This window comes from Cynocephalus volans, chromosome 6 (assembly GCF_027409185.1).
Source record: "Cynocephalus volans isolate mCynVol1 chromosome 6, mCynVol1.pri, whole genome shotgun sequence".
NCBI classification, from domain to species: Eukaryota; Metazoa; Chordata; class Mammalia; order Dermoptera; family Cynocephalidae; genus Cynocephalus; species Cynocephalus volans.
The window spans coordinates 136,650,918-136,669,068 of record NC_084465.1 but is presented as its reverse complement, the minus strand read 5'-3'; the positions used below and the strand labels follow the sequence as shown (position 1 = coordinate 136,669,068).

The window sequence follows — 18,151 nt, the reverse complement described above, 5'->3', positions numbered from 1 at the left end:
CCCTTTTTTGTCCTCCCCCACCCCCACCCCCCTTCTAGAGAGAGCTTAACTCCCGCTGGCCCATTCAGATTCTTCCTCAAACATTTCAGGAAGTTGTTTCTCACCCTTACAACAACCTCCATCTGTTGGAAATGCCATCTTCTTTCCTCATGCCCTGTCCTTTAAGAGTGGCGCCTCGTCCCTGCTGAGGTCTGTCTTCCTGTCCTAGGCAGAGCCTTGGTCTGCTTAGCAGCGCCAATGGTTCATAGTTTGTTCTTTTTATTTTCTAAATTCCCATACTCCATGCATACACCTCTTGATAGGACTTTGATTTCTCTCTGTTCCCTCAGAATCTGGTGAAAGGCAAAGTTCTTTGCTTGTGAAGACCTTTGCATCCTCTCTAATAAGTGTAAACAGATGTTTGTTGGCACACATCACTGCTTGTCATATGACAGCATAACAGATTCCATACAGGTCCCAAGAGCAAGTCCCCAGCTTCCAACTTTCCTTGTTTAAAGAGGAAACATGGTTTTCCTTAAATCCCATTGGAAACAGCTCCAGACGCCGCTCTTTCTCTTGTTCTTGGGGAGCATCACTGGAATTAGAACTGCTAAACCAACTCTCCTGTACCTGCTGACTGCTGTGAATACTAATAAGGATGTAGTAACTCCTGTAGCGCTCACTAGCAAGAGAATGTCTTTCATGCACCCAGGCTATGTAATAGAATGTATAGTCTTGCTCAGGAGTCTCTACCACTGTTCAGTATAGCATAATGCTTTGGAATGAAGATTCTGGAGTCAGATATCCTGGGTGTAAACCCAGACCCCACCACACTAGCTGGGTGACCTTGGGCAAGTTACTTAGCTTCTATGTGCCTCACTTTCCCCATATGTAAAATGGGGTAAACAGAGTAAGTGAGTTAATACATGTCAAAAGCCAGAACAAAGCTTGGAACATAGTAAACACTTAGAGAAACAGTCATAGTCCTTATTTTCACTGATCCTGATATAAGAGAAGCACCTCAGTTAGGTATAGGAAAATTCACAGATAGAGAGAGTTCAGTTCCTTAGGCTAAGATATAATTAATGGTTCACTTCTCAGTTTCCAGAACTCTAAAATGGAGATAACAATATTACCTGAATCATACAGCTTCTAAGAATTTAACTTAGAATAATGCCCATAAACATAATATAATATAATGATAAGGATTTCTTTCTTTTTTTTTTTTCTCTTTAAAGCATTTTGCAGTAAATGAAAAGCTATGGCTTGCAGAAAAGACACTCCAGCTGTGATTAAGATAGACTGGCTCCATGTGTTGAAAACAGGGAATCCTTCCCGTCTCCCAGTTTTCCTACAAAAGCCAGGGGATTCTATAGCTGACTCCAAGAAGCATGGTTGTTAAAATCCCATTTGCCAGTTGGAGAGATGCAGAGAAGCAGATGAAATTTCATGTCTTAGCAGTGAGGGCTCTGAGCTGACTTTCATCATCATGGCTCCTTAAACACTTTCTGGGCAGATGAGTCACGCTTCCTGGAACCATCAGTCCAAGAAGTTTGCTTCTCGGACTTTGCCATTGCATTGTAAAAAGCTTATCTTTTACTCAAAAACATGCATAAAAAGTGGCAACAGTATACTAAACAATTCGTTTTATGTCTCCATGCTAGATATGAGTCTAGCACTATACTAGCATGATCTGAATTCAAAAGAAGTTTAGAATAAAGTGTACCCGTTAATTAATTAAGCCAAACACTTTGTAGTGTAGTCAAATGTAGCAAGAGGCATTTTGTAAGAAATTTTGGCTCAAAGATTGCCTGAGTAAAATGATTTTTTTAATTATAAAAAATTAAAAGGAGAAATGTTTATCTCAGTGTGATCAAAATCTCTTTCCTCCATGAGAAATGGTCTTTTCTGACCATGCCTCACAATGAAGAATTTTCATGTGATTGCATTAATTTGATGCTGTTAATGAAGCAAACATACCAGCCTTCAAAAGAGAGCCTTTGCTCTTGGATTGAAAAGAAACTTTCTGTGTTTCCCTAATATGGTCTCAAACATGAAGGGCAGGATCAGGATGAATAATAATCAAACCTACTATAATTTCCAAACGACCTTTAAGCCAATAAAAATTCCATTAGAGGCTCAAAACTTGAAATTATTCTTTCCTCATTTCCTCTGCTGATGGTCCTCACCTGGCTCTGCCCTCAGACAGGCCAAGGCAGCAAATGCACTGACAGTCTCTTCCACCATCTGACAGGTACCTGGTATGAATAAGAATGCATTGGCCAGAATGCTACATTTTAAAAATTAGTTGTAGATTTCAGTTAATTATATTGATTTTTCTATTTTTTAAAATGGGGAAATATTTGTATTGCAACTTTCAGATTTATTTTTAAAAACGACATCTTTATCTTTTAGTTCTTACATCGGCTATTTATTTAACTGGCTTTCTCTTCCTGCTCTGGCTGATTGGGTGAGAGCCTGGCTGGCAGACTGTACTCTAGGTCCTTCCGGCTCACGGGTCTATGATTTCATGTTGTTCTATAAATCAGATTCCTCCCTGTTCCCAAATCCATTTGTAGCAGTTGGTGAGGCTTTTCGAAGGCAGAATAATAATTTTTAAAAAATGTTTAGTGTTTCCCTGTAGCAGGACAATTGGCAAAGGAAAGCCTGTGGTTTGTGGAATTAAATGTTCAGGTACACGCAGGAGGTATGCTTGGTTTTTAAAGCATTTCACTTACCATTAGGAAGGGAATTAGGCACTTATTTCTCCATCAGTGGCCATCAAAACTTACGCTTATAAGAACTCTTTGGTCCCTGGACATCTGAAGGAATTATTTTTTCAATGAAGAATTACTCTAATCAATAATAAAACCTATATGATAAAAAAGTTCGCATTAAGGATAAAATATGATTTTAAATTAATGCTGGAGCACTTTACCTTATATAATAACGTTTCAGTAGACTAATTTTGACATATAACCTTGAGATACATAAAAAAGTAATGGAGATAGACAGTATAACATTTTTAGTAGTCTAGCTGGGTATTTGACAACCTGAAGGGGTACGGAATTCTGAGATTGGAAAAATATTACCAATGCACATCTCTACTGCCATGTCGATAGGTCCTCAAAGACAGTTGTTTAAAAATAGATTTATCTGATCACAAAGGAATATATAATCATTTCTGGAAATTGGAAAAATGTAGAAAAATCTGAATGAAATGAAAAGAACTTAAATTGCATCACTACTAATAATATTTGGTGGTATTTATCTTCCATCATCTCTCCTTGTATATTTATTTTATTTTAATACTCAAAGGAGTTTATTCTGTACCTACTATCCTATAATGACTTCTTTCAACTTAACAAGAGCTTGTGAGTATTTCCCCATGTTATTCATTATGCCGCATTATTTTCTTTCTTTCTTTCATTTGTTTATTTTTTGGTGACTGGCCAGTTTGGGGATCGAACCCTGGACCTTGGTGTTGCCAGCACCACGTTCTAACCAGCTGAGCTAACCAGCCAGCCCCTTCCACATTATTTTCAACAGTGCACATCCCATCACCACAACACAGCCACCAATTCTTGTTGTGGGACATTTAGAATCTTTTCAAATGTGCGCTATTATAAATAATGCTGAGATAAACATCTTTGTAGTTATATCTTAGTACACATCCACTGTTAAACAATGATTTAAAAAAAAAATTAAAAACCCAAATCAGTCTTTGTGGCTCCTCATATGGGTGATATATAGAAAGCAGGCATAAAAATGTAAATGCACAAGTAAGAGCCAACAGCAGCTAGGTACCACATAGAAAGGAGACTATGTGGCCTGCAGTTGAGACAGACCTCTAATGCAGAGTGACACAAAATAACTCAGAATGTGGTCTTTTGATAGGTTTCTTGCTCTCATGCAAAGCCCAGCATTATGACTAATTGTTAATTTTAGATGGCTATTTCATATTTCCTGCCCCTCCCTGACAGCACATGGCAATGTGGCTTTTCCTGTGCCTGGGGAGGATGCGTGCCTGCCTATGCTGGGAGTGCACCGGGAGTGGCCATCTGCCTATTGGAGGGGGCTCAGCCTCCCAGGGACCATCAGGGAGCTGTCTTGGGTCTACCATGCTCTGCTTATCACCCTTCCTCTTCAACATTTGCCTAATTTATCCTCCACCATTTGATTACGTATTTGCCTACCTGGGCTTTTCTCGTCCACATTGGGAGCTCTGTACCTTACTCTGTGACTCTTTGGCAATTTCTACTGTTGTTACAGGAACGTTGCAAAGCCCTTAAAATTCGAGTAAGCTAGAAAGTTCCAAGTTTATCCAGGAGATATGTGCGTAAACACCAGCAACAACATTCTTAATAATTACTCTATGGAGGCAGCTCTGTAGATCCTGCTAGGGTTGTTTTTTGGAGTGGGGTAAGATCTGAGCAGGTGCTCCAAAAAGTCACCAGTTCCCATCCCTTTGGAGCTCCAGTGGCCAAGCAGCTAGAGCTGCTGGGCAGGGCATGGAAGAAAGGGAAGAGGAGGCTGTGGCAGGTAAAGACACTTTTCCCTTTAGCAGGTAGAGCCACTTTTCTTGCCAGTTGACTCTATCAATCTCTCCATGGCAGCCTTGATAGCCTCTGATTTCCTGACTCTACGGGCTGCCATCCTGTCTTGATCCACCACCTCTCCTAGCCCCAGCACACTGCCATGCTTACCTGCAGCCCACACAGGATGACTTTACCTGGGGCTCTGCATCTTGCCCCGCCCTGGGATGGCCTCAGTCTCCCTGCAAGTAATGGCTGTCATGGCAACGTGCTTCAAGTAATGGCCCTCCTCCCCCTCACTTGGTTCATTGCCTCCTGTCTGCCCTGCCACGGATGATTTCTGTGAAATGTTATGCATGAGTCAGCTCCAGTTCTCTAAACCCATCATACTTCTTTTTTCAAAGCTATTTTGGGGTGGTTTCTTTGGAAAAAATGTTGGTTCCCTTTGCCTCTGACCAAGAGTTAGAATAACATTTGGAGCACATTCTATATGCTGGGTGTCATAGTAAACCTATGATGTGGTTGTCTCATTTGCCATTTGCAACAACCTTATGGGATAAGTATCATTGTATGCCAGATTTATAGATAAAGAAGTTTTAGTTTAGAGAAGTTAAGTAATTTTCACAAGATTATATTCTAAGCAAATTTTAAAGTTGGACTCTGAGCCTGACTGAGCACATTGACTGTACTCTATGTCCGTACAATAAAATTACTCTCCTGCTTCTGATTGAAATAGAATCTTCTGTTAGTAACACTGACTTCAAAAAGCCATTCTATGAGCTCACTGAGTATAGTTCTCAGAAATTTAACTATGTTCTTTACATTGACTAGACTTTTTTTTCTCTGCAAAGAATAGGGGATTTTCTACTGTACCTAAAATTCTCCTTCACAGGAGACGAATTATTTCAGCTGCATATTAAACTCTAAAAGATAAAGCTTTCTTTGAAATTTTCAAAGATTTTTAACAGAAAATGGACCAGATTTTTTTGTCAGAAGTTTCTTTATATTTTAGTAATATCATCCAAAAGAAACCATTGATTTGCTTTCTCTGTGTGGATTATTTTTAATTAATTCTTAAAATTAATCCTTCACTATAAAAACAAAACAATTTTCTTCCAGAAAATCTTTAAGAAAATAAGAAAAACAATACTTAGAAAAAGTATGAATTAGAAGCCAATCTAAAATAGAAAGGGCTGAATTTTAGTTGTCAATCACTGTGGTTCTAAAGTGGGTTTAGAAAAAAAAAGCCAATCGGTACATCTCATGCTCACATATACAGACAGTTAATCAAAACTTTTATTTATTACAGTTACTAATTTTCAAAGTCATAAAACAATTTAGCAACAAAAAGGCATTAGAAAATTACATTTATGTTCTTAGGGTTCATGCAGTTCAGAAAGTTGATTCCCACTGAGGAAACAGATTGAGGTACACATTAGCTCGGTCTGGGTCTCTGCTCACTTAGAACTTGACTTCCAGTGATTCCTAAAGTACCTACAACACCCTTCATCTTACAAAAATAGGACTATCTCTATCAGTGGTTGACCACATTTTATGTTTCTTCAGCTTTGTATCTTTTACCTTATATGGGTCCTTAACTTTTAGAAGGAGCCCGCCAATCATTTCATATTGCAACTAGAATCTGAAGTCAGTAATGATTAAATGAACTGTGTCTGTGCCACATTATCAAACCCATGCAAAGGAAGTAAATAGAAATTGGTAAGTGTGGCTTAGGCAAGAGATTTCCTTCCTCTTTGAGTGTCCCAAGAGTGGTTGAGATATTTCAGGGTTGGGTAGGGGGACCAAAACCCCCCAAATCCTAAACGAATATTCTCCTTAAGACTGAAAAGATTCTTCATAAGAGGTTTTGTAGTATACAAATATACACATCTGAAGAAGAAATTGAAAATGTAAGCATAATATCAGGTGTTTTAAAAAAAAACAAACCTCCAAACAGTTATACAAATTAGATCTGCATATTCAAGGTGGGAATCTCAATCTTCCCCTTCGTAGTTTCTTCTAGTTTCCTTTATATGAACTTAATTAGAACTTCAAATATTGTTCACTCTGAGTAGATCTTTCGCCTCTCTAAAAGCAGAAGAAATCACACTTTTACTAGGTCCAAGCCAGCATGCTTGCCAGTAGTTGCAGTGAGTCACAGCTGGAATGTCCTGTGGTTAACATTCTGCTCTGAAAACAGAATCAGGAGCAGCAAGGCACCAACTGGTTTCCATGGTAACTTGTATTTGTGTACTTTGAAAAATGACTGTTCCTTTTTGTGTGGTAAATTTACGCGGGAATGAATTACAGAGGTGACGTTAACCATCTGTGTGAATATAAACAAAAAACCTGATTTAATTAAGTGTAAACTGTAAAAGTACATAAAACTGGGGATATGGGATTTTCTTTTTTCCTTATTGAGGCATTGTCCTACACTAATTAATGCATTAATTTATTTGACATTACGCCTATTTAATGTTTGTTTCAATGCATCATTCCCTCCCCTGCAAAGGCAAAAAGAAACTAATTGTCATTCATCAGTGTTTCCCCCAGACCCACTGCCTCTCCCCACCCCCATCCATTCACAATGTGTTATTTAAGACCACTGACCGGCTGGGATTCTGGGGCTTTCCTTCAATGAAGTAATCCTATCCGGAAGGAAGAAAAAAATATCCCCTCTAAGCTATGTGAAAATGTCACATCTCTTAACCTTGCTGAGCTGGGAGGCAAAAATGTAATATTGTTCATGACCTTGTGTAGAATCAAAATATGCTCCCTCAACGTGTTCCTACCTAGTGTTTTATAAGATCTATTGAACTTAGGCTGATTATGATTATAGAGAAATCTTATCTTATGTTTTGTTGGATAAAGATAAAATAATTTGAGATCAGGTCACAAACTACAATCCAAAGTTAGGAATAGGCCTTTTGGGGTGGAAGACAGGAGAGCATTTTCCTGCTTACAGTGCCTCTGCTTGGGAACAGTATGTTTATTTTTCTGTTCACTAGTTTTGAACTGGACTTTGCACACTAGAATTAATAAAAAAAAAACTCTGAAACTGAGATAAAGATCCTAGAGTGAAGCAGTGATTTAGGAGCACACAGACTGCGACAATGGCCTCCCGCCCCACTCCACATCATCCCCTGCATTAGAGGGTGGAATCTGAGATCTGAGGGGCAGGGCTTTTGTTCTCCTTCCCTCTTCTCTTTATGCTGTTTTAGTGTTTCTCTTATTCTCCCTTCTCTTCATTATGGCTCTGTCAAATATGCAGAGAATTAGAAACTTGATATTAAATGTACATATTTGAAGCAGCAGTATTTGAGAAAAAGGAAGCTAAAACAATAAGCATAAAAAAATTACATCTTTTTCAATTTTTAAAAAAATGCTTAGGTTTAGTACTTAAGGGTAAATGATATGATGGACTTCTGAGCTTCTCTTTTAAATTTCTGCTGACCTTCCCCCAAATCTCACAAGCATGTATGCCTTATGAGCAGCCAATTTGAAAACTCAATGAGACGGTCCAAGACTGAAAAATCTGCAATTTGTTATGACCTTAAACAAGGCCCCATCTGGTTCTCCTCTCTACAGAGTAGCCACAAAAGATCCAGACTATTCACTGCCTAAAAGGAGCATACTGAAATTTAGCACTGTATGACCCTAATATTTGTCTAACTATACAAGGTTCAAGTAATGGTAGAGACGAAGTCCTATTAAAATAAAAGCAGTTGTGGGGGAACCATTGTGTTTGTCCATTGAAGATGTCTTGGGAACCTGCCCTCACTAGAGCTCTGCTCTAGGGCGTGGGTGAAAGGGCAGAGGTTGTCTGTGCTCTAAGGAAATTCACAATCAGCTGGAAAGACACCACACATGCCTATAACGAGAATGCAAGGGGATGCGACCATTTCCACAAAAGAAGTGCAAATGAAAAGACAAGGGGTTTCAAAGGAAAACTCATGTATGCCTGATTATAGGGACTAGGAAGGTTCCGTGGAGGTGCTTTGTGAAATTTGGTGGTAATGTTTTCCACACTCAGATCAATATGTTTCAAACAATATTCTATATCATAACATTTCAGCAAATATAAATAAGTTGGTCAGTTGGAATTTATTGAATCCAGATTATACATTGACCCATAGACACATGCACACACACACACACACACACACACACGCTCACACATACTCATTTATAGTTACTCTCCAAGAGAATAATCAAGGAAGCCTAGGAGTCTATTATCAGATATTTTCTAACTCACTGCCATGGGCACTCATCCAAAGGGTAACTGGAACAAAGTGTTTAAAGTGGACATCAAGGGGATTAAGAAAAAATATAATGGCCTGAGTCATGGGAAGCCAATCCTTTTGGATTGTCATTATCTTTCCCAAGTGAAGAGATATGGTAGAGAGGTTTTTTTGATTTATTTTTATTTTTAATTTGGAGATATGATCTGATGAAATTATTAAATGAGGCAGATAAAGGGTACACAGCAAGATGTGTAAGTACCTCAAAGGAAAAATGGGCAAAGACCTCAGCAGAAAATTTCCAGGGGAAAAAAAATAAATACCCAATAAACATAAAAAACAAAGCAAAAAAAAAAAAAACAGAAAAATCCCCTTAATCTCAAAGGAATCAAAATAACACAAATAAAGAGAATTATTTTTTTAAAAAACAATAACAACAACATTTTTTTCACTACCAGCAACAGTTTTAAAAATAACAGTGGTCATGATTGACCACTGAAATTCCACTGAAAGAAACATCTCTATTAACTGCTGGTGGGAGTTAAAATGGCAAAAACTTTCTGGTATGAAATTTAATAGTATCATATCAAGAACCACAGAAGATTATGTTCTTTGATTCATTTCCTTTATGGGAATACATTTTTTAAAAATATTTAAAGTATCAAAAACCACTTATACTTGCAAAAAATTTGAAATATCATGAATGAACACTCGAATTGTAATGTGAATACAGTATATTAGTGGCATTTTATGCCACCATTAAAAATGTTTTCACAGACTATTTAGTGACAAGCTTAGTGAAAAAACAAAAAACATGTACCCCAAATTCATATATACACATATACACCTGCACAAATATGTATATATATATGTGTATATACAAACGAAAAAAATACCAAGAGAGAATTCTGTTATTGACAAAATATTAACAGTGTTTTTCTTTACTGGGATTATTTTTTGTATTTTTGTTTTTCATACCTTTCTAAAACAATAATATTTTATGATTACAATAGTTGCTATTCATTTGAGCATCTCTTATGTGTTATTAAGATGTGAAAGCAGCTCATTCGGTCCACCATTTCCTTATTCTGTGTTTGGATTATGCTTTGGACTTTTTAGGTTGACATAAATAAACATTAATAGTTTCATTTCCAAAGTTATTTATTTATTGTATTTGGAAATCAGATTTATCAGCAAAACTCTCCTTATGCAATTGCCTATTTTTAATTCTTATGTTAAGCCTCCTGTACTCAACCCACCTTGGGAGATTTACTTCTAACTTTTGAAACAAGGAACAGTTTTCACTACGTAGGTAGACTTGGCTTTTTCCTCCTGACAAACATGTGAACTGTTTTTACATTGGGAAGTTTCTCTGATTTCAGCTTTATGATGGAGCACAGCGGATGGGGCGCTACTGCGGAGAGGAGAGACCCCCTTCAGGGAGTACCACAGGCTCCAAGCTTCAAGTGCTGTTCCATACTGATGGGGTTGGTTACCACGAGAAAGGATTTCAGATGCAGTGGTTCATTCACGGTAAGCCCTGCACAGATGTCAGTTGTGTTTGTAGTTGCTGTTTGACCCAGAATTCTTCCCTATCCAATTCTATACTTGGAAACAACACCATCAACAAATAGTGGAACCCAAGGAGTAATCTAGTGCTCGGCTTTAGAAAAATTTTGCAGACATTAATGGAACTTGGAAAGTTAAATCCTGTTGCGGTTAAGAGAGGAAGTGAAGTCAACATGCAAAGGATTTGGATAACTGCTTAAGTAGGTGCAGCGATAAATTGCCTTAGAGAAAAGAAAAAGCAAAATGAAGCTTTACAGGTGGAGACCTGTATCTGGGCGTAGCAAGCAAATTGCAAGATGGGATGAGAGTCTCTCAAGTGTGGTGGAATAGAACGAGACTTAAGACTCACCTTGACATTAAGCAGATAAAGGATGATAGGAATAGATGAGAAAGGATGAGAGTCAATCAGAGAGCGATCAGGGGAAGGAGAAGGGGCAGGGCTGGGGTGACAGGAGGAGCAGGAGCAGAGAATTCAGCTGCAATGCATGAAGCCAGGGACATGTGTTGCACCTGTCAAACAGATAGGGGCACATCAGAGCCCATCTACAAATTGGTGGCTTGGGAAGCAGGTAGAGATGATCATTCCTCTGAAGATGAAAAATCTTTTTTAACAAGAGGTCTGAGACTTCAAGACTGACCTCATGGGGACCAGTCTACAAGTAGAGAGCCCCAGGACAGTGGTTCTTAAAATGTGGTTCCCAAAGAGCAGCAGCAGTATCACATGGAACTTGGTATAAATGCAAATTCTCAGGCACCACCCCAGACATACAACATTACATACTCTAAAGGTAGGTGTGATAGTTTGTGTCTTGACTGGTCTCCTTGGTGATAAAAGTTTGAGAACCACTGTCCTAGAAGGAGCCAGCCCTGAGCAATGTAGTCCTTGTGGGTATTATAGCAGCAGTTCTCAACCAAATGTTCCGGCTCACTGGCATATTTCAATCAATTGGAAAGATAAGTTGCAATGTTATACCAGGAATCAAGCATGATCATTTGAGCTGTGGCCCTACTATCAAGATCAGGGATGAGCCCAAGGAAAGAATGCACGAATGTGTGCTGTGGTGGACTCTTGGGGGCTGGTCACGCTATAGTGCACTTATTATGTGAATCCTAGAGCCATACATAACTGAATAGCCCTATTACCTTCTCACGAGTGTTAGATGTTCTGACATTATGAATTGGGGACTGAATGTATTTCTGTTAAAATATAAGTTTTTCAGTATTTGAAAATATTCAGTGGTAATTCACAGACCTACCTGTAGATTGAAACATAGACTGTGAATTCCCAAAGTAAATGAGCTATGATAATTAAGCTTGTGGAAGTTCTGGATCTTCATCAAGTGGGTAGATTTAGCCTTGGAATGGCCAACTTGTTGATCTATTAAATGAAAGGATTGGATTGACTCATCTCTGCAATATGGTTTATGTCTAGTATTCTGTGATTCAGAAATGTCATTATTCTAAGTAAATTAGAGACAGTGTGAAAAGACATAAAGGCAGGAATATCCTGGGAAATGTCCAGATTTTCATGGGTGAAGAGTATTCTTCAGATCAGTGTTTCTCAGACGTGTGCATGAATCACTGGGTTTTTGTTAAAAGGAAGATTCCGATTCAGAGGATCTGGGTTAAAGCTAGTGAATCTGCATTTCTAACAAGATCCCAGGTAATGCTGATGGTGCTACTCTGTGGACCACACTTTGAGGAGCAGAGTGAGAGCAGGTATTAAGGCTAAGAAATAAAATGTAGAAAGACAGTATTCCTAGGGACTGAAGAATCCTCCTGAGGTGCTCAAAGGGCACATGGTACCAACAGTTTGTTTTAATGACAGTAAGTTGGTAGCCCAGAAAGAGAATTTTAGTACTTCTGTTGTTGTGATAAACACCTGCAGGGTCCTTGTCTATTGTGTATGCCAATAGAAACACAAAAGACAGCAATCTGAGCATTTAACAGAAAAGAGTTTTATTGTGGGTTGCCCAAGCAAGGAGCAAGGTCAGTCTCATGACCTAAAATAAACCAAACTCTCTGAGCAGGCAGGAGTTAGAACTTTTAAGGGTCTAGCTACAGGAACTTACACATAGCCAACAAGGGCTAGGTTATTTTTGTGCATATTCAAGTCGGGATGTGCCCTCTGTGCACTCGTGTGCATTGTGGCATCATGTATGTTACATGCATCCTGTGTCCTTTTGGGGGTGGGGATTTAAGCGTTAAAATAAAGGGGGGGTTGCCTTGTGTTGTCAGAAGGTGAACTTACAGGCAGAGTTGAGGCCAGTGTGCGAACTCCCCAAGCCTGTCAAAACTGGTTAGGACTAATTGGGAATTTGGCCTAGGCAGTTATCACTGGGAGGCTGTCTCACCCGTTCAGAATTGTTGAATGAAAGGGAGGAAAGGAGAAAGACTGATTAGGGAGAGAAAGAAATGACGGGGTGTCTCTTAATCAAAGAAGGGAGGGGTACTGGCAGCTCTCACTTCAGAGATCCAAAGGGACGAAAACTTGCCTGGGGGACAGAGGATGGAAGTTAGGAAGTGCTAACCAGGAGCCATGAACTCAGAGCCTTGGGTAGTGGTCCTCAGCCCCAGACACACACTGAAATTCCCCAGGGGTTTAAAAAAAGTTCCCGTGACTGGGCTCCAACCTCCAGAGACAGCATTCAGTTGGTCTGCAATGGGGCCTTGACCACTGCTAGTTTTTAAGGAACTTCCTAAATAATTCATCCATGCCATCAGGATGGAGCGTTTGCTTTTGCTGGTTATGTCACTCCCTCTAGGCTGTTCTAGCCATACTAGCCCAGGGCCATGCCGAGGAGCTTGATTGAATGGTCCTTACTAGATCTGCCTGGATATCATTGGGCTCCTCCAGCCAACATGCTAAATCCTCTGGTGAAATCTCTAAGTTTCTGTTGGGAAAATTTTTCTCTACCAGTTCTATTTGGAATCTGTCCTTTGGGAGAGTCAAAGACACCTTCTGTCTATTCTCTTTTCCTGTTTACTATTTCAAAACTTTCTTCCAATTGCTGAAAACTTGCTACACTTGGAGTCAGAGTTTTGCAACAAAATTTAGCCAGCTGGGACCAGAACTGGAAAAAAATATATATATATTTTAATTCTGTGCTGCTCGATACATATTATACTTGGGAAGAATGTTCTGGAAGGGGATTATTAGTAGTTTACATCTGTGCAAAATTAACTGACTATCACATTCTCTAGTTATGCTCTGTCATGAGGACACAGAGTTTATACTCTGCATCTGAATTATGTCTTTAACTTTCGATAGCCTGAGAAAAGAAGCCAACAGAGAGGATAGGATCAGGGAAAAGGTCTTCAATGGGAAAGGTCCTCCCATTTTTATCCATTGGAGGTAAATGCAATACATGACTTATGATTTATCATTCATCCATTTGTTCATTTCAGATATTAAGGAATTCTTCTGCCAGATACTGTGCTGAGGCTGGGGACACAGAGTGACTCCTACCAATAGGCTTGGTTCCTACTCTCATAGAGCTCACGGGCCAGCAGGAGAAGTGGACATCACACAAATAAATAGAAAAACAAAACTGTGATTAATGTTACAAGAGCTCACCCAGGGGAACTGACACGGGCTGGGCAGGAGGTCCAGGAAGTCTCCCATGAGAATGAGACCTTTGAGCTAAAATCTGAAAAAGGAGCAGGAGCTAACTAGGCGGATAGAGAAGGAAAAGGATTCCAGGTAGAAGAAAGACCCTGTGGTGGGAAGCAGCAGGGAGAGCATGAGGGACCCAAAAAGTCCAGAGTGTCTGGAATTGAGTCCAGAGGGAGCAGCCTCAAGCGGTGGTCAGACCGTGCAGATCACATACGGGGAGGGAGCCAGGCCACCATAAAGGCCACACTCGCTTTCTTCATGTAAATCCTCCATATTTCAGAGAAATGGGTTTGAGTTGGATTGCAAAGGACTGAAGCAACATGGTAAATTGTGGGACTCAAAATACAAAATAGGTATTAAAATTATCCTGTTTTCAAGTGTAATAGTAATATTCTTAAATGTGTTTGTGTGTGTGTATGTGAATGTAACACATCAGGAGAAAAAAATTCAAAAAGTCTCTGCGTGGCTCCTCTAGGTATCTTTCAGAAACAGGTGGTGACCTCAGGGGACACAGCCCGGTGCTGGCCAGAGTAGGTGGCTTTAAACTTGTCTTTTTTTTTCATCAGAAGCAAATCATATTTTAGACCCTTTCTCCGCCTGCTCTTTTCCAAACTATTCAATAAAATCTCAAAAAAAGACTCTGGGCAGAGACTTCAAAATCACCAGCGACATCATTTCCTGAGCGTTGCTGCTAATGAAGAATCCTTTCACGCTTCATTCATTTTACTAAATATTACATAAACCCGTTTGCAAAATGTGCTTCTTTATTGACCACACAGCTCTTCTATCTGCTTTGAGAAAGTGGATCCACAAATGGGCATTATCTGTGGGCCCATTTGAAAGGGGCTGTGCAGACGTGAGCTGAAGCCACGCTGCTGTGCCTTTATGTGGACCCTCAAAGAGAGCCCACCGTGGAAATAAAGACGTGGCCACAGTCACCCTGTGGCGCTAATTGGTTCACAGTACTTTGCATTGACAGCATTGTCCAGAAGCTGCATTCTGCCTTGGGGGCCTCCGTCTGGGTTGCTGAAGGGAATATAGAACTTTCTGCAAGCCTTGTGAATAGTGGCCTCCCGGCCAGCTGCACACACCCCTGTCTCTTCTGGTCACTGCTCCCGAGGCCTTCTTTCACTTGGCAGTGGAATCCAGCAAATAAACAAGGTCAAGGAGCTTTGTGAGCAAGAGTGACATTTGCAAAGAGAGCGAACCCTTCAGCTGGGAGCTAGCCGGGGAAGGGCTCTGTGGCACGTGATCAGGAGGTGATGTCACCCTGGATTTCCACAAAGGAAAGTGTGGCCTTTTCTTTGAGGAGATAGATGACATCAGCCTCTCAAATGGAGGCTGGCTTTATTTTATCTTCTTTTAAGCTATTAATGAGATTTCTGCAGCCTTGAGAGTTTTCAGAGATCTGTTTGCAGAGAACATTTTAAAAACAGTGTCAAGATCCACCATGACCGGCTCACTTTGAACATAAGCCAGCCCTTCCTTGACCACCTGTGGGCCTGAGGCACTGTACCAAAGAGCTACTAAAAAACATATTTTTAGAGCACTTGCAAAAATCCTCCATGAGGTCAGCAATGTTTCTCTTAAACCTTCGCTCCAGTTCTCTTTTGCTCAAATGGTCTTTCAATAGTCTTTGTTTACTGTTGGTCTTTCAGGGGACTTCCTTCTAATTTGTAACTTTCGTTCCTTTTGTGACTGAGAGTATGTGTGGTGGGCTTTCTTTCTCAGCCTTTGAGATGGAAGGTTTTATCTTTTTTAAGTCTGTTATCTCTTTATCTTATATATAAGAAAACTAGGTAATCACCCTTAGGGTGTGGGGGTGAATAAATCAGGCTCTAGAAGAGGATCTGCTGTGCCTACCTCTAAAGAACAGACAAGTCACAACTGCTAGTCATGCTGTAGTGAATACACATAACCTCTGTAAGCAGGTATTTATTGAGAACAAGCTTTTCTGTCATTCATTCATTCTGCATATATTTATTTGCCACCAGGCCCTGAGCTTTGTGTTTGGAACATAGAGAGTATTTGTCAGCTCCAGCTGCTGTAACAAAATACCACAGACTGGGTGGCTTAAACAACAGAAATGTATTTTCTCACAGTCTGGAGGCTGCAAGTCCAAGATCAAGGTGTCAGCAGGGTTGTCATCTCCTGAGGCCTCTCTCCTTGGCTTGCAGATGGCTGCCTGCCCCTATGTGTATACAGTGTCTTTTCTCTGTGTGTGCACATCCTGATATCTGTGTGTCCAGATTTCCTCTCCTTGTAAGGGCACTGGTCAGATCAAATAGGGCCCTCTCTAACAGCCTCATTTTAACTTAATCACCTATTTAAAGGCCTTATCTCTAATTACAGTCACTTTCTGAGGTCTGGGGTTAGGATTTCAGCATGTGAATTTTATTGGAGACACAATTCAGCCCCTAACAGAAAGGAAAGAGGTGCATCCTTGACTTCAAGGAGTCATCTAAAAGGGGAGACAGAAAGACCAAGTGTAGAATTACATGCATAATCCATGATCCTGTGGGAACACAGATAAAGATATCTACGTCAGCCTGAGCAGGCTTGAAAAGCCCTCCAGGCAGCTTTGATATTTGAGCTGAGTTTTAAAGAATGAGCAAGAATTGATTGGGTAAACATCCACAAGAGGAAGGCATGTCTGAGAAGAAGCAAGGAGGTGTAAGGATGCACAACTTTTGCAAAGGGCAACTATTTCAGCTAGAGCACACATTCTCCATTGGGGCAATATCACCTCCAAGGAGGTGAAAACTGGTTCTTGGAGGGAGGGGAGTGTGTGTAAAAAAATCATACTCTTTAATGTAAAAAGCATAGATACATATAGTACATAACAGATATATAGTATATCTGTGGTCATACATTTTCATGGGTGAGAATTTGAAAAAAAAAAAAAATATATATATATATATATATCCAAAGGCACCTTGGGGGACTGATAATGAAGAGAAGGTTGAGAAACACTGAGCAAAAGGGAATGGTAGAAGTCGTAGCAGGACAGGTTGTCAGAGACTAATTGATAAGAGACATTGCATGAACTTGGATTTTGTTCCACCATTGGGGAAAGACAACTGATGGACTTTTCAGCAGGAAATTTTTTGACATAAGTAGATGTACAGTTTAGAATAATAACTATGGTAAGAAGATAGAGGTATGTACAGAAGAGGATGAGATTGAGAGATCAGGCCATCAGTTAGGGGACTACTATAATAGAGCAGGAAGAAAGGGAATGAGTAGAGGGTGGGGCAGTGCACTAAAGAAGATGTTTAGAAGATGGAATAGGCAGAGACGATGGCAGAGCGGATGTGAGTGAGTTTGTGAGACAAAATGAGGGTCATGGATAGCTCGCACATCCCCACATTAGATGATTTGGTGCATGTTAGTGCCTGTATTAGTCTGTTTCTGTTGCTTGTAACAGAATACCTGAAACTGAGTAATTTATAAATGAATGAATTTATTTCTTACAGTTTTGGAGGCTGCAAAGTCCAAAGTCCAGGGAACACATCGGCAAAGGCCTTTTATTTGGTGGTGACTCTCCACGGCAACTTAGGTATCACATGGCAAGAATGGGCTGAGCAAGAGAGAGCTAAGCTTCTCACTCCCTTGCCTTGTAAAGCCATCAGAACCACACCCATGACCAACCCATTAAGCCATCAACCCATTACTCCCTGAGTGGATCAGTCCATTCATGAGAGCACAGTCCTCACAATCTAATCAGCTCTTAAAGACTCCTCCTTTCAATTACCGTAATTGGATTTCCCACCCTCTTCGCACTGTTACAATGAATGTCAAGCTTCCAACACATGAACTTTTGGGGGACACATTTGACCCATAGCATTGCCATTATGCATTGATAGGGAATCCTGGAAAAAGTCCATGTGGTGGTGGTGGGGCCAGGGCAGGGGCTGTGTGTTATAATGAACTCCAATTTGAACATGCTGAATTTGAGATGCCTGTGAAATGGTCAGGGGTTGTGTCCTTTAGGAAATTGCCTGCATGGGTGTGAAAATTAGGTGAGGGCTTGGGACAGAGAAAGAGATTTTGTAATGAATCACATAATGATAAATTTAGAGTTGTGGATGCAATGAAATATATGCCCAAAACTGTGCAATATATTTGAAGAAATATAAAGGAAGTACCACTTAATCTTTGTCTTCAAGATGGGCACCATCCAGCTAGAAGACAGAGTTGTAGAAAATGAA

General features: G+C 40.0%; 1 protein-coding gene and 1 non-coding gene across 2 annotated transcripts in view; one reads left to right on the top strand and one right to left on the bottom strand.

Moving 5' to 3' along the window:
• The window catches only part of CUBN (cubilin), a 253,314-nt gene that overhangs the window by 84,192 nt on the left and 150,971 nt on the right, over positions 1 to 18,151 (top strand). Inside the window, exon 28 of the mRNA XM_063099467.1 lies at positions 10,138 to 10,288. Coding sequence (XP_062955537.1) covers positions 10,138 to 10,288 — 151 coding nt within the window. The remainder of the gene's footprint in view (positions 1 to 10,137; positions 10,289 to 18,151) is intronic.
• On the bottom strand, positions 3,429 to 3,502 carry TRNAA-GGC (transfer RNA alanine (anticodon GGC)). Its single transcript has one exon. It is a non-coding gene; the product is annotated as a tRNA-Ala (tRNA).